The 16,990-nt window shown below is 33.4% G+C and overlaps 3 protein-coding genes and 1 pseudogene across 4 annotated transcripts; all 4 read left to right on the top strand.

Moving 5' to 3' along the window:
• LOC107624442 (glucan endo-1,3-beta-glucosidase 14) lies at window positions 4,831-7,181 on the top strand. 2 transcript variants are annotated; one of them, XM_016326936.2, is made up of 3 exons: window positions 4,832-5,090; window positions 5,178-6,247; window positions 6,589-7,181. In XM_016326936.2, exons 1-3 carry the CDS (start codon window positions 5,021-5,023, stop codon window positions 6,664-6,666), a joined length of 1,218 nt encoding a protein of 405 aa, XP_016182422.1. In that variant the 5' UTR covers window positions 4,832-5,020; the 3' UTR covers window positions 6,667-7,181. The 2 variants fall into 2 exon arrangements, with proteins under 2 accessions (XP_020969350.1, XP_016182422.1); XM_021113691.1 differs by having other exon boundaries at window positions 4,831-6,247.
• Window positions 8,308-10,373, top strand: LOC107622051 (annotated as a pseudogene).
• LOC107621626 lies at window positions 11,684-13,299 on the top strand. Its single transcript, XM_016323660.2, has 4 exons — window positions 11,684-12,120; window positions 12,192-12,338; window positions 12,819-12,896; window positions 12,964-13,299. The coding sequence occupies exons 1-4, from the start codon at window positions 11,722-11,724 to the stop codon at window positions 13,171-13,173; spliced, it is 834 nt and encodes a 277-aa protein (XP_016179146.1). The 5' UTR covers window positions 11,684-11,721; the 3' UTR covers window positions 13,174-13,299.
• Window positions 13,649-16,174, top strand: LOC107624403. The gene is made up of 4 exons (XM_016326900.2): window positions 13,649-14,064; window positions 14,188-14,397; window positions 14,498-15,055; window positions 15,723-16,174. Exons 1-4 carry the CDS (start codon window positions 13,812-13,814, stop codon window positions 16,070-16,072), a joined length of 1,371 nt encoding a protein of 456 aa, XP_016182386.1. The 5' UTR covers window positions 13,649-13,811; the 3' UTR covers window positions 16,073-16,174.

Here is a 16,990-nt window from a genome sequence, read left to right as displayed (position 1 = left end):
AATAATTATGAAAAATTAACAAGAATAATAAAAGAAAAAATAAAAAATAAGTTGTGTCCCTTGTTAGTATCTTCGTGTCCTTCCTGTCAAGATGGACACAAAATACACTAATTCAGTGTCTCTGGACACATTGTCTCTGTCCATGTCTCTTCTGCGAAACATGATTTTGTGTCTCGGTGTTCCTGTCTCAGTGTCCTGTCTCTGTAAACAAACGCAGCCTAAGTTCTATATCATGTCTTACATCCTATATTCATAAAATTATTACACACAACACATGATAACTTATATTTCATGTCTTACATTCTATATTCATAGAATTATTCTTATACCTCTTAAACACTTACTGACTTGAGCGTCGGAGTGTCTTTTGCAGGTACCCATACTTCATCTTGATGGAGAGCTTACAAGTATTCATCGGCGGACGAGTTATACACCTGCCAATATCAACAAAAACATAACATATTAACATAGGGATGAATGAGGTGATGATGATGTGACATGGATGAGCTTACTATAGCTAGCATAGTGATACAATTAATAAATTGAATGAATGAAATATAATTGCCCAACATGTCACGGAAGTTATGCAAATGAGATAAATTGTAAGGTAGTGTGAGGATGGCAACGTCTCTATGAATGAATGGTTTACTGTGCGTAACTATAGGAAGCTGACTGAAAAGTCAACCATATCCACAACCATTGCATAATTAGCTTTATCTTAGGAACAATGTCTCATCCATCCAAGGAATTAATAAGACAGCTTTTATTTGTGGAAGAGCACAAGGCCAAGAGGGGCTTATTATTAGTATCCCACTACCTTTTCATTAAGATCTAACATATTATGACGTTTCATATCCTTCAAACTTCTTTGTAACTTATTATACAACTACCGATACATCATTTTTCGTTTCCTAAACCGCTAAACCAATAAGCACCTCTCTCATCTTCAAACCTCTTGAAATGTTCCTCTCCAATTTCATTCAGGCTTATCCCAAAATCAGCGAACCAATAAAAAAAACAAATTAAATCTAGGATAATAAATTTGAAGTACTTTTGTTGATCGGAATATATATGGTCTTATCTTGCAACATAAAAATTCCTTATCCTCTAACCAAAGACTGCTTTAGCCAAATTCGCTAACCAAAGCAAAAGGCTACCTTTTTTTGTGTCTTTCTTTTTCCAAAATTACGTAAGTAATTATTTTTGAAAACGCCTCTAAAATGACCAATTGCAAATGTAGCACATTTAATTTGTCTTCTTCCCAAAATTAAAGTACATATTCTAATTAAATACTAAAATAATATATGATATGGTATACATACTAAGCTAGTGACTCGTTTCCTTCCTTTATCGGTAACCAATTGAACAATGCAAAATTACGGCTACAAATGACATAGCTAGCAACAACTAACATTGTAATTAAAGTCTAAAAAATGGGTTCAAGCTAACTTACATTCATTACGATAAAAGAGTTAAAATTAAAGAAGGAGTGCTGCGTGCTCATCAGATCATACATGATCTGTAACCCAATAAATTAAAGAAAAATAACCTTGCTACTTACTTTGAGATTAGAGAGGCTATATAGAAAATAAAGGCGGAAGAAAAATTAAATGATGAAAAAACCATTATTATTAGGAAAAACTATATGTAACCAACTTTAAATCAGTCAAAAATAGAACAACTTAATTAATTATACATATAGTAATTAGTTTTATTTATTTATGATTTAAAATATTGGTTATTAAATGTTCCATCACATTCAAATTAGGAGGAGATACATTCAGTATCATTGCAACGTCTCTTCATCATCATTCCCTCTCCAAATGTCTAAAACATGATAAATCCGAAAATAGATTCAGAACCATCCAATTTACAAAGAAAAGAAACATCCTAATGCCTAATATAAACACCATTTACGTAGAGATTTTGGATTCACCCAAAGACATTTGGCTAATTTTTTGCTGGTATCCTCTTGGTTCCTAGTATTGTTGGAATTAATAAATGAACATACATAACTAATTTGTTTAAAACCACACTTTTCTTTTTAATTTTTTAATTTCACTAAAGTCCATTTGCTTTGAAAGAAATGAATGAAGATTTTGCTAGTGATGATATGATGACTGAACTTTCCAACTGGCGTCTAGCTCAAATACGGATGTATGCAGAAACTTGAAATCTTTCAGCATCTTGTTTGATTGATGAATGATTAGATATAAAGTAGTACAATGAATAATAATAATAAACGGTGCATGAATATTCTATTATTCTCCATATATATTTACTTCAATTATTGCTAATCTCGCTCATGATTCTATAAATCAGCCTCTTTTTTAATATTTCTTTTAGTAACATCGTCCGAAACTATATATCTGTAAAACGTTGTCTTTTAATTTGTTAGAATTGCTTACAATAAGACAGAGAGACAAGCTAAATACAGTTTGATTCTCAGCTCATCAGAATTATTAACTAAATTGTTGTTCCACAACCGTTATTAAGGAATTATACAGAATCTAAACCTGATTTTAATATAATCAAAGATGCTCACGGAAAAGTGTATGCCAATAATTTGTATTATAACATTGGCTCATCTCTTAATAAATCTTCTGCTTATGTATGTATTGTCAACCTAGGTTTAATTTTCAGATTTTTTGTTTTTACTAATAAATTATTTATAAGATATCTCTATCATCAAAAGTTGCGGTGAGGCTATCATATATTTTATAAGGTAAACAGCAAAAAATGGTATACAAATATTAAAAATCAACTATCATATATTTTATATAGACAATTAATTTAATAGTTAATTTTTTATGTATAGTTATCATAAAGGGATAAACAATAGTCATAGCTCTGTAATTTATATATGATTAGGGTTATGTAGCAATGTAAATGTGCTTAAAAAAATACTATACTATTTTGTTAATTAGTTTAGACTTGTGTGAGACTAGTTTAAAAATTAAATCAAGTAATGCATCTCAATTTTTTATTTTAGATTAAATTTTTTTTTCACTTTTCAGTATAGTTTAATAAAAACAATGAAAATATAAAATAAAGAAAAACAAATAAATATAAATATTTTTCAACTTTAGCCATGTCACATCAAATTAGTCATACATGCATGTACATAGTAATAAGATTCAGATACCAGTAATTTAGTGGAACAAGAAAATATAATAATACCGATTCTAAAAGATTAATGTCTATATATAGCAAGGAGAAAGACTAATACTCCAATTTCATCTGAGAATTAGTAGTTATAATTTTGATATATTTAGCAAAATTAAGATTTTAACCATCTAACAAAGAAAACAAATAAAGACATAGATCAACTCAAAAAAAAAATAATGAGGAGTTTTGTTTCATTGAATTCCAAAAGTTACGTTAATCGAATTCCTTTTTGTGAAAAGTTTATTGAGCTTCAATTCATGCCATCAATTGACTTCATTTTTGGGGATCTTATTATTAAGGTTAAGGATTCCAAATTAATTAAGAGCGCTATCAAAAGGTTCACAAAGACATAATTCTTGATAACTTAACGAACCATATAACTTTAATCAAAATAATAAATAACAAAACATGTATATATTCATACTTTACATCACATGCAGACCTTAAAAAACAATTTAGTCCTTGCTAATTAAATGGATATCCGAAGTCAGAAGCATGATGTATACATGCTTTTGTTTCAAAATCCATATATGTGATCATGTACTGCTGTGAAAAAGGGTGCAGATGCCTAAAATTGCTCAAAATTATGGTCATGAGAAAGCATCTCCAAGTCAAAAAGGGTCAGTGGCCAGCACCTCCTATTGCCTTTTCATACAAATAAAAGCACCGTATCTTCCCACGGCTCTTAACATTAAGTGCTCTAATAATAAAGGACCACTCCTGACTCTATATGATGTATATTAAAAATGTGTAAAATAATATATATACACATACACAAATTAGGGGTGAGCACAGGTATCCGATTATTCGTATGAATCCGAACCGAACCAATTAAATTGGTTCTGAAACTAACGGGTAATTGGGTTCAATCCGAATCAAACTGATAATTTTTGTTAGTGATTGGTTCGGGTATCGGTTTTGAGGGTGCGGAACTTGAACCAACCCGCGACCCCATCATATATTAATTAAATAAAAAAAATAAAAATATATATATGACTTTTTCATTAGACAATGATAATTCATTATTAATATGTTTGGATTTTAATAAGTTTAGTTTTTAATATATTTAGTGTTTAACATGTTTAGATTATTTCTATTGATGTTACATTTTTATTGTATTTGTTGAATTTTTAAGATAAAAATTTGGTTTTTTTATGAATTTCAAAGTCATCGGATACCCAATTATCCGAACCGAACCAATCCGTTCTTAATCGGTTTGGTTTGGTTCGGATACATATACAAAAAAACACAAATTTAAACCAAACCGAATCAAACCGACCTGTGCTCACCTTTATCACAAATAGATAAAACTAATTTTTTATTTAAAAAATGATATGTTGACTAAGATTAATAATTATAAGAAAGTAAATTAGTATAAGGAATGTGTGATGATTAAGGTGGTGTAATATTTGACCTTACCTCAAATATTGGGATACTGCGATGGATGACTTGCCTGTAATATTTAACCGACTAGTGGGGGATTTGTGTTTGCTTTTGATGGAAGAAAGTTGGCGAGTTGATGAGGGGTATTGAGGTCAAAATAATGAAAATGGAAAGTTGGCATGGTTGGAAAGAGACAACCTAGTCCAAAAGATTACACTGTTCATTAAGAATATGTGTATGGATGTATATATATATATATATATAAGGAAATTAAAAGGAGAAGGCAATTGAAAAAGAAGTGGAATACTGCTAAGGCAAGCTATATATCCACAGGAAAATCCACTTATTTGACCTCCTCCAAAAATATTCAAACAAGAAAAGAAAGGAATTCCAAAATAATCATATATATCTGCCATTTTACAATTCTACAATATAATCTCCTCCCATCCCTCCCTGATCAACTAGTATAATGGCAACAACAACAATAGGCATCACCTATATTATTATTCTTGTTGCATGTTTTCTCTCTTCATCATCAGGTACATACATACCCTGCTTTCATTTAATTTACTATATTTGTTCTGCTTTATTTTGTGTCTTCAATTCGTTCCATTCCATGCATGCAGATATTGGAGTTGAATCATTCGGAATCAACTACGGGCAAGTAGCAAACAATCTACCAGAGCCAGAGAAAGTGCTAACACTGTTGAGCACCCTAAGGATCACAAAGACAAGAATCTACGACACCAACCCTGACATTCTCAGGTCTTTCGCAAACTCCAACATGGACTTAATCGTGACGGTGGAGAACGAGATCCTAAGCCAACTGGACGATCCACAAGCGGCGTCTCAGTGGGTCAGCACCCGCATACTACCATACCTACCGGAAACAAAGATCAGCGGAATTCAGGTTGGAAATGAAGTCTTCACGGACGACGACACCACTCTCATCCAGCACCTTGTCCCTGCAGTCATCAACATCCACAACGCTCTCACCAAAGCAGGATACTCCAACATCCAAGTCTCCACGCCCAGTTCTCTGGCGGTTCTGGATGAGTCTTACCCTCCTTCTGCCGGCACCTTCAAGGCCGAGATATCTACAATCATGTACCAGTTCTTGAACTTCCTCTCAACAACCAAGACCCCCTTTTGGATCAATGCATACCCATACTTTGCATACAAAGACGAGCCTAATCAGATTCCACTCGACTACGTTCTCTTCAATCCCAACTCGGGAATGGTTGATCCCAACACCAAGCTTCGCTACGACAACATGCTCTATGCAATGGTCGACGCCGTTTACTTCGCCATTGCCAAGATGGGCTTCAAGGGGATCGAGGTCAGAGTCTCTGAAACCGGTTGGCCTTCCAAGGGTGATGTAGACGAAGCTGGTGCAACTCCGCAGAATGCCGCTACTTACAATCGTAACTTGTTGAGGAGGCAAATGGCCAATGAAGGCACACCTTTGAATCCCAGGATGAGGTTGGAGGTTTACTTGTTTGCATTGTTCAACGAAGATTTGAAGCCTGGACCTACCTCTGAAAGAAACTATGGTCTTTTTCAACCTGATGAGTCTATGACTTACAATGTTGGCTTCTCTGCTCTTGCAACCACATCTTCTTCTTCATCGCCGTCTTCTTCCTCTTCTTCTTCCTCCGCCTCCTTTTCCCTTGCCTCACGTGCCACTCACACCAAGGTACATGCTGTAAATGAAGGCTTTAATACTTTTAATTAAAACTATCCATCTTTCTATTAGAATATCATAATTAAGAAACAAAATCAGAAAAATATCAAAGAGGATTAGAAAAAAATCAATGTAATTTATTAGAATATTATTCCATAAAGAGTGTATTCTTAGTCTATATATTGGTAAGAATTTTGTAATCACAAAATGAAAAATATGAATAACAAAAATAATATTTTTTTAAATAATTCTTCCTTTCTTTCCTAAACTCTTTGATATTTTTCTTATTTTGTTTCCTAATTATGATATTCTAATACTTTCTAAATCTCACTCGATGTGGTACATACATACAGGTAGTTCACAAGGGATACCATCAAAGCTTCATGTTTTGGATGTTTGTGTATTGGGTAATTTCAGCCCTTTATGTGTGAACAAAATTACAGTGCATCATGCGGTAATTCAAGTGGCTAAAAAGGTGACCTGTCTCACAAACCAAAAGGAGCTTTCCAGAATCTGAAATACTACTTCATGAACTCTATCTATTAAAGGCAACCTAGCTAGCTATTTTGTGTAAAAAAAATAGAAAGCACACGCTTTCCAAAAGATTGGGCAGCAAAAGAAAGGAGTTCAATTTCGATGGGGGAGAGAATTGATGATGAAGATTATTAGTACTACCAAACATCTTAATTCAAGTGGCTATACTTTAATTTCTTTCATCCACTTAACCCCACCATTAGTCACATTATTCTAGCAACATTACCATGTGGCCGCAATGTGATGTGAAATTTAGCTTATTTTTAGGTACATAAAGGGACAAAAACGCCACCTCATTCTTTCAGTTTCGATGCAAGATGATGTTGCAACAGAATCATTTCTAGTTTAAAATACCAAATATATCTTAGCTTCTACGTTCCTCATTATATGTAAAGTTTTTAATCTCGCTTTTGTTTCTATCTCACTTCTTTGCCATATTCGTCATTTATGTTTATTCATTACAAGGCCAGGTACAACTATACAATTTTGCATATATATAGTTATAAGATGTGAGAATATATAACCAAATTTTTGTTCTTAAAGAGCTTATTAGGCTTCCATACGTTGATAAAACTTGCTGATTTTAAATTTCATTGGCCTAAAGAAGAAAAAAATGTGTGACAGCTTGAGGAGAAAGAGTAAAGGCTATCTTTCTCTGCATTATAATGCATGAGAGAGTATTATTGAGGCTAGCCTACTCTATCTTATATGCGTCATCCTATTGGTGGTTATGAAAAGCTTCCTATCTTGTAAGTAAGGTGGAATCCATTAGTGTTATGCAAATCACTCGTTAATTTCTACAAAATTGAAATCTTCTAATATTAATGTATAAATTATTAAAAAAAATTACTGTTTATATTCCAGTATATGCATAATAGAGTTAAATTGTAATAGCAATAATTATTATAGTTAAATGTGGTAATCTATTAAGTATTTAAGGAAAGTGAGAAACCAAACCTTAAAAGCTAGCTATTAAAAAAAAGAACTACTCTCCTTATATACAACATCAAGCATCCCATACTACTCGATGTGGGACTTTGAGCACCCCATAATACCCAAGTCCCTAACATAATCTAACATGAATCAAAATTTTATATTTAAATTAAATGTTGTATATGGAAAATAAGAGGTTTCTTTCTTTCCCACAATATTCCACCTGATTCGAATAAGTTAGTTGATGAATCTGAATGCATTTGAAATTGGGTTAAGGTACATTCTTATTTCTTAAGATGGTCGCATAATAAAATGATGATGATGTAGGACTGTTATTCCTTCTCCCTTTAGGCACTTTTGCAACCTTGAATATGCAAAAGTGTAAAAAAGTTAATGATGAAAATGTAATTAAAAAGTACAGAAAGATAAGGCTACGTTGGGTTATTTATAATAATTATCCAGAAGAGGACAATGGGGCGGTCGTGCTTTATTCCTTGGCGAAATATACATCAGCATAGGGCCACCATAGAAATCTCTTTTTCAAAGGGAGACTTTAATATCAATATTTTAAGTCCTTCTATTTTCTTCTGTCCTAAAGCGGAAGAATGAAAGCTCAGGGAAAAGGTGAGAGAGATGGATAGGTGTCTATGCATGCTAACGTGGTGCACATGAACCCCTCAGAAAATCAAAAATATGTATGTGTCATTGTATTTGAACCTGCTGCTTCCTGGAGACAAGTGATGTGAGAATGCAGACAGTAATTTGGGCTTTACTGAGATTTGATTAATAGTATCATAGGGTTGGGGTCCCATTAGATATAAGTTACATAACTCTACCATGTGAAGTGCTACTTCATAAATCATAATCATTCTTAAGCTTATTATGCTGCATGTATCCGATTCATCTGCAAAAAAGTAGCTTAACTGTCCATTCATATCTCAATTATATTCAACTGTATGTCATTATTCCATTACATGTTTTCTATTATTCAAAGGTAATAAATCATAGAACTGTTACAATAATGTAAAAACATGAATTATGCGGAGTACCTTTCCAACTTTGTCAACAAGTGGATAATAATATTTGTGGAAGGCTTTATATTAAAATCAATTCACTCAGGCTACATTTATATTACAAATTATGAATTGATTATTGGTATAATAAAAATAAAATATAAGTAATTCTCATCGACAGCTTCTCTTTCATCACTGTCATCAAGGCTTGTACTAGGCTTTCTAACCTTGTCTTTGGGCGAGGCCTGCTTTTTCTTAATTTCAGGAATAGCATTTCTTCTGTGTCTACAGGAGACTTGGAGATGCCCACAACCTGTTTGATGAATTTTCCCAATGAAATGACTTGGTTTCATGGAACACTTTGATGGCTGTCACCTTCTTGCTTCTCAGCCTAAGCTGACCTTTCATTTGTTTTGGAAGATGCGTTGCTGCGAGGTCCAAGACAGTGTTGCAACTGCATTGAGTCTTTTGTCGGCAACTGCTGACATGCGGGATTTTCTTGGAGGCAAGTGTCTCCATGGTTACTATATCTGACTAGGACTTGGTTCTAATTTGAATGTTCTTACTGTATTGATTGATCTCTATACAAGAATGGGTCGTATCTATTTGGCTTTGATGGTGTTGCCCAAAAGGATGTTATCTTGTGGAACTGTTTGATCGGCAAGTATGCATGGACTACTTGGAAAAGTAGTGAAATTGTTGCAGCAAACGAGACTTGAAGGTCTTAAATCTAATTTTTCTACCTTAGTTAGGTTGCTTTTAGGTTGCCCTGCTTATGGATCTATGCAAGTAGTACGATACGTTACTAGTTTTATAAAAGATGAGAAACTAGAGTTGGATGCAGTTTTTGGAACAACACTTGTTAATGCATATGCCAAATGTGACTTTCTAGACAAAGCTACAAACGTATTTGAAAGGATGAAGGGTAAAGATAGAAAAGTATGGATAGCCATGATTTCAGGTCATGGAATTGATGGCCAGCCGACTAATGCTGTTAAGCTTTTCAACAGGATGGAGAAGGAAGGGTTTAGACCAAATGAGGTTACTTTCTTGGCAGTTCTCAGTGCTTATGGCCATGGAGGGCTTGTAATTGAGGGGATGGAAATTTTTAAGAGCATAGTCTGCAAATATGACTTTTCACCACGAGTTGGACATTATGGATCTCTCATTGATCTTCTGGGTCGAGCAGGGATGCTACATGAAGTGCACAAACTAATCGAAAGCTTGCCTATTAAGGGCAACGTAACCGCATGGGCTACATTGCTTTCTGCTTGCCTAATCCATGGTGATGTGAAATTGGGGGAATGTATGAAACATGTGCTAAGTAGTATTTATACAGAGCATGTTACAGATAGTCAGATTCACTCCTGATTTTTGGCATTTACATTGCTGCTGGAAGAATCTCAGATCTAATCAATGCTAAGAAATGAAGCAACTAATGCTACTACAGTTGAAACTGTGGGACAAAATATGTTAAAGGAAGCTGGAGTCAGTATAATTGAAAATGATAATCAGGAATGAAGATACTAATGGTTCAAGTAAAATTTTTTGTTGTATATATAGAGAGAGAGCATAATTAGTTCTTAACTGTATATCATTATATCATCTTTCTTTTTTATATATATAATTTTGTGAGGTATTCTTAATTACTTAATTCTTGCTCTAATATGTCATAAGAATGTGATAACATTATAATACTTCAATTAATGATAATTCATTTAAATTATAAAATCTAAAAAGTAGGTGAATTTATGTTAACTTAATTTGTCTAATAAAATAAAGTATTAAAAATGAATTTAATAATTAAAATTTATTTAAAGATTAAAGTGTTAAAAAATAAAGATGAATCACACACTGTAAACAAAAAAAAATGTATTTTGTCGTATATATGGAGAGAGCATGATTAATTCTTAACTGAATATCATCATATCATCATTTTTTTTTAATTTCGTGAAGTATTCTTAGTTATTCAATTCTTGCTGTATAATCTTTCATAATATTTCAATTAACAATAATTATATGATTATACACAAGACGGACTATAGAGATCTGATAGATGCATATATTGTCTTAGAAAACATGTCACGAATTAAAGGATGCAAATCTTGCCAGCCTTCGTTTTGAGAAACTGATAATGTTTTGGAAGCCACTTAAATAAAGACGCTTAAAACGTCTTTTTTTAAAGACGTTTTTTAATAATTAAAAAATTTAATCTATATAATCAATCAAATTGTGTTATTTTTATCAAAATTAGATCAAACAAATCGATTTGACCAAAAAATCGATAAATCCTACAATAATACTCTTATTATAGAAAATGACTACAATAATACTCTTATTATAAAAATGACTTAAAATATTTTTATTATATATATTAATTTTAAAAATCCTAAATTCTAATTCTATGATGGCATAGAAAAAAGAGAAAAATTAGAATTTAAAATTTTTAAAATATATAATAAAAATATTTTAAGTCATTTTTTAGAATAGAGGTATTATAGTTATTTTTATAAAAAATATTAATTTAAATCGGTTCAAGATTTGATTTATTAATTTTTTGATTAAACTGATTTATTTTGTCTAATTTTGACAAAAATAACACAATTTGATCGATTATATAGGTTGGATTTTAATTATTAAAAAAACATCTTTAAAAAAAAAGACGTTTTAAGCGTCTTTATGTGAGTGGTTCCTAATATTTTAGGCTAATTTTAGTAATCTTTATATTTCCTGATAGAATGGTTTCCACATTACAACACACCCATGAGAAAGGTTGTGAGTTATTTCTGCATTCGTATATCGTCCACCCTAGTGCTTATGGTATCTTTTCATTTCGAATATAAATCTTTGCTTGGAGAAAGGAAAATATATCTGAGGAAAAGGTATATACATTTCTTTGCATGCCTTCCAAGACTAGGATCACAATAAATATGCTTCATTGATAGCATTTTGGAAGCAATATATACACACAGACACACACTGAGAAAACATGAAAATTGATTTCACATGGAATTACTATTGAGTGTAATGATGAAGCAAGCAGTAGAAAAATTTTCTAATTTTTGGTTTGCTCAAAGTTTGAGCGAATGTGTGAGGAATTGCATGACATCAAAGTATGAGATAGATGGGAGGACAGCTACAGTGTATGTGATCCTTGGGTGTGTGTCTCTATGGATTTGTTATGTCATAAAGAGAAAGAGAAGGCCCAGGCTCAGGCCCAGGCCCACAAACGATGATGACGTAAGGAGCTACTTGGCTGCGGATATTGTACATAGTGGAGCCCTAGCACGGCAGAGATTGGAGGATTTCAAAGCGGCTAAAGCGAATCCAGAAACACTTGACAAAGCTGAGAAGCTTCTAGAGACTTTACTTGAACGAGAACATCCCGATTTAGTCATGCTTCAGGTTTCACACCTTCAATCAACCCTTTCTTTCTTTCTTTCTTTCTTTTCTAACTGTATATATTGAATTTGAAGAAAACGGTGGCGAAGCTGGAAATGAGTGGCAGAGAAGATTCGGCAGTGGAAATACTTACAAAAGCAATCAAACGAGCGAATGATGTAAATAAATCACACGAAGCTTACGAGTTCGAAATGCTATTGGTTGAAATGCTGATTTACAAGGTATTTATTTGAATGGAACAAGATAATGAAAGGTTTATGAAAGAAAGTATTAATAATTAAGTTTCATATATACATGATGGGGCTCATTTTTTTGGATGTGAGAAGTATGTGTGTTATGTTTTGTTGTGGAGAATGTGGGTGCTAGACATAGATGTGGGATAGTTTTTTCTAAATCAAGAAATGAAAAAACCGGACCATTTGAATTCTTTGTGAAAAAAATTAAGCCTATTAGTCAGACAGTCCGATTAGTGTGGAAGAAAAAGTTTAAATTTTGGCAAAAGTAATCGGACTCTTCGATTTATGTTTAAAATATTAAAAAAATTTAAAATACATAAATCGAAAAGTCCGATTTGTGTTCCAAAAATTAGACGGTCCAATTTTTATTCCTGACACCACAGTTGTATAAAGTATCTATACACTCCATAACTATATCCTATACGTTTCCAACCACATCTAAATTAAAAAGTGACATGATGGTAGGGGAAGTTTGAAGAGGCCTTGAAATGTACGTGCTTGGAAGATGAGTTTCTTAAAGATGCACGGCGCCCACTATACAAGGTACGTACCGTACGTACATCTCTCAATAATCATGCTCTGCTGTTTCTGACTCACTCTGTTTTCACAGGCAATGATACAGGAAATGCAGGGCAAAAGGGGTGACGCTCTAGCCTCTTGGGACGAATACGTTCATGTAATTGACCCTCATGTGCATTTTGATCTACTATATGTCCCACGTTTTCTCGAGGCTTCACCCTCTGAAAATTTCGACGACTTTGAAGGAAAAGTCAAACGACTTCACAAAGCCATAATCAAATCCCACCAAGACCCCAAATAATCTGCACTACAAGCATTTCACCTACTATGCTTTATTATGTAAACTCTAAATCAATCTGTGTTAATATCAAAGTGTTGTATTTATTTATTTTAATGAAATACTACATACATATTTTCATGCGTTCAATTATTATTAACAACTTTCAGGGTAGGTATTATTGTAATAACAATAATTAAGAATCAATGACAACTATGAAAGGGAATCATTGGTTTGTTTAATAAAGTAAAATATTCATGAATTCTAGCTAATGCCCATTGATTAAGGAAAAAAAACTCATCTTTACAATATATACATATTCTACCAAATAACAAAATACGATAAAGCAATATCAACGTTGATAATGACACCATACAATCAAGTTTTTAAATTAGATCTTAATGGCGCCGCCTAACCTAAACCTTGTTTTAAATATTATATATTTGTCTTTATCTAATCTTGACCGATTCAGGTTTTGTTGCTTTCGAACTAACTTGCGAGAATACCCCCACTTTTATGCAGGGCCCAAAAACCGTCCTTTTTCTAGGCACACATTACACATATGAACAAATTGTTGTTCTCTCATCATCAATGCCCTCTTTTTTCTGAGAAAGAGCAAAACTAAGAATGCCATTAAACAGAAAAATAATAAAACAAAGTTTATGGGGAAGCTGATTACCACTACCAAACCTCTAATCTTCCAATCCAAGCTCCTCTGTTTTTCTCTGTTATACCTCTTCACAACTCTTTTCGTCGCTCTCTACACCATTCTCTCTCAATCCAAATGCTTATTCAGATCTTCCCCTTTGGATCCAATTCAGGATCCTCTCTTCTCTTACCCTTCTTCCTATGGAGAGCACAAGTATGCTGTCTCAACCACACGTTCTACATGCACTTCTCCTATTTTCTTTTCAGGTGCTCTGCGTCGATTCCTCTGTTCTGTGTGATTCTCTCCCAATATAGAAAATGCTGAATTTGTGTTGTTGTTGTGATAAAGCTGAAGAATTTCCACTAATGGATTGTGGTTATCGGATTCAGATTACTTGGATGTTGTGAAGGAGATCAAGAATTTGATCAAGGACTCTTCATCAGCTGAGGAGTCGAGTGCTCTGCGCTACATGCAGGGGAATGCAGAGAGTTTTGGTGGGAACTTGAGCATCAAGGCGAGGTTCTCTTATTTCGATCATCAAATTGATAACACTCAAGTACCCTGCGGATTTCTCAAGAAATTTCCAACCAGTGATTCCGGTGAGTTCCGAATTTTCATGATTTGATGTTTGATAATAGTATGCTTATTGTCATAAATAATCTGAATTATGATGGGAATGCACTTTGAGGCTTGATTTAGATCGAATTGCGATGGAGAAGTGTGAAGGTGTAGTAGTAGTTTCAGCAATCTTCAATGACCATGATAAGATACGGCAACCGAAGGGAATTGGTGGGAAAACAGTGGAAGAAGTGTGTTTCTTCATGTTTATAGATGAGGTGACAATGAAGGGTCTTGAAGATCATGGAATGATAGGGAGGGAATCAAAAGAGCATAAGATAGGTGTGTGGAGGATTGTTAAGGTTGTGAAGGAGTTGTATGAGAGCCCAGCAATGAATGGGATCATACCAAAATACTTAGTCCATAGGCTGTTCCCAAATTCGAAATTCAGCATTTGGGTGGATGCAAAGTTGCAGCTTGTGGTTGATCCTCTGCTGTTGATTCATTCGCTTGTTATATCTCAGAATGTGGACATGGCTATATCAAAACATCCTTATTTTCTTCATACCATGGAAGAAGCAATGGCAACTGCCCGATGGAAGAAATGGTGGGATATTAACGCCTTGAAGCACCAAATGGAGACCTACTGTGAACATGGACTCCAACCATGGTCCCCAACCAAGCTCCCTTATGCTTCAGGTAACTTTGAAATTTCAAAAAATAATTAATTACCATGATGGTTACTTGCTTGGTAAGTATAATCCAATCATCTAAGTCTATAGGAAAAGTCTAGAGGGCCAGCAACTTTGTTAAATTCTGGCCAACATGTAACCAACAAAGAAAAGTGAACAATTGGATGAAATCTTACATCATTAAAACCATCATTGATAGCTATTTGATGACTACAAATCACAAAAGTTGCTGCCCCCTAGCATTCCTCAAGTCTATATTCTATAATTACATAAACTATAGCATTTGACTTTTGCAAGTTACATTCAATTTAATAGTTGTGCCGCAGTTAGGATTGGAATGGCTTCAATAGGGGAAGGTACTTCCCATGAATTTCATTAAATAATAGTAAAAAAAAGTAGATCACTAAAAAGTAATCACGGCTACTCCGTGAAATGTGGTCCCAAAGTTCATCTTCTTTGCTTTGGATCTAGTTTATGCTTTGGGGGCAGCGAACTCTAATACCATATCATGAAACCACTCATCCCAAAAGCGTAACCTGATAGTACAATGTAACACTAATGATTATATCTCTAATACTTCCTAAACCTCCATTGTACACATTGTACGCTTAGGTCATTGGCTCCCTGTACTTATTCTTAATTAAGATGCATGAGATTGTGTATGTTTTGGACAGATGTGCCAGATAGTGCTGTGATCCTTCGGAGGCATGGAGTGGGAAGTAACCTATTCTCTTGTCTAATGTTCAACGAGTTGGAGGCATTCAACCCAAGAGATCAATTGGCTTTTGCATTTGTGAGGGATAAGATGAAGCCCAACGTTACCATCAACATGTTTGAGGTGGAAGTGTTTGAGCAGCTGGCACTTGAGTTCAGACACAACCTCAAGAATAAACGCCATGGGAGCCTTTTGTCCACTTCAGCAAGGACCAAAAGGGCACACCCTGGTTTCTTGTATGTTAATGCCACCTGTTGCAGCAAGTGCCAGAAGTATCTTCTCACCATGTGGGATCAATCCAATCATTGATTATATTCTTCCCATTCTAAAACAAACACATACCACATTTTTATGTACATATATACTTTTACATCCTACACCAATTTCATTCCTAATTCTTTTTTTTTTTCTTTCTATTATTTGATTGACTGGAATAGAATAAAATTACATCAAATCTAATTGTCCAATAATAATTAAATGTGAATTTAACTAATTTATTTTTCAATGTTCACTTTAACGGAATGCAACATGAAAACCTTTTAAAAGATTATCATCTTATTCCTGCTCTCGTCCAATTTAACTATTTTATGATATTTTATAAAGGTAAAAACTCTAGATGAAAATTTAGTCAATTCAGTCAAATCATTTAACAGCTCTCAAGTATCAACTTTATTTAAAATTAAACTGCACCTGGATTTTCACCTTTTATAAAATAAGTATAACTATAGTTATTTGCAGTATTGCATATAAGAGAGTTTAATAGGCGCTTGTTTTTTTTTTTTCGACAAAAGTAAAGAAAATTAAGAAAAAGAAGAAAAGAAATAGGGAAGACCAATTATTTTATTAATATATAGAGAGAAAAGCTGACAAGATGTTGCATGTTAATAGAATGTTCCCTCTTCCTTCTGCCATTTTGTAGTTATTGGCGATTAATTATTATGATGTTGGGTGGCGTATAGTGTGAAAAGAATAATGGAAAATATATACTTATGATGAGAAGAATTTGCTTCTTAATTAAATTAAATAGTGAAAGGTTCCGTGATCCTAAAGTATAGCAGCTTAAGCCTTAGAATGAGCAAAAGTTTAAAATCTAGATTTTGCGTGCCCCTTACTCTTCCCTCATCACCTCACCTCTAAAAAAGTCTATAAAGAAGAAAGAATAGAAGCTTATTATTTGAATAGTGGTTATATATGAAATAATATTCAAAATAAAAATGTATTATATTA

This window comes from Arachis ipaensis, chromosome B10, assembly GCF_000816755.2.
Source record: "Arachis ipaensis cultivar K30076 chromosome B10, Araip1.1, whole genome shotgun sequence".
In the NCBI taxonomy this organism is placed as follows: domain Eukaryota; kingdom Viridiplantae; phylum Streptophyta; class Magnoliopsida; order Fabales; family Fabaceae; genus Arachis; species Arachis ipaensis.
This window is presented reverse-complemented; position numbering and strand designations above follow the sequence as displayed.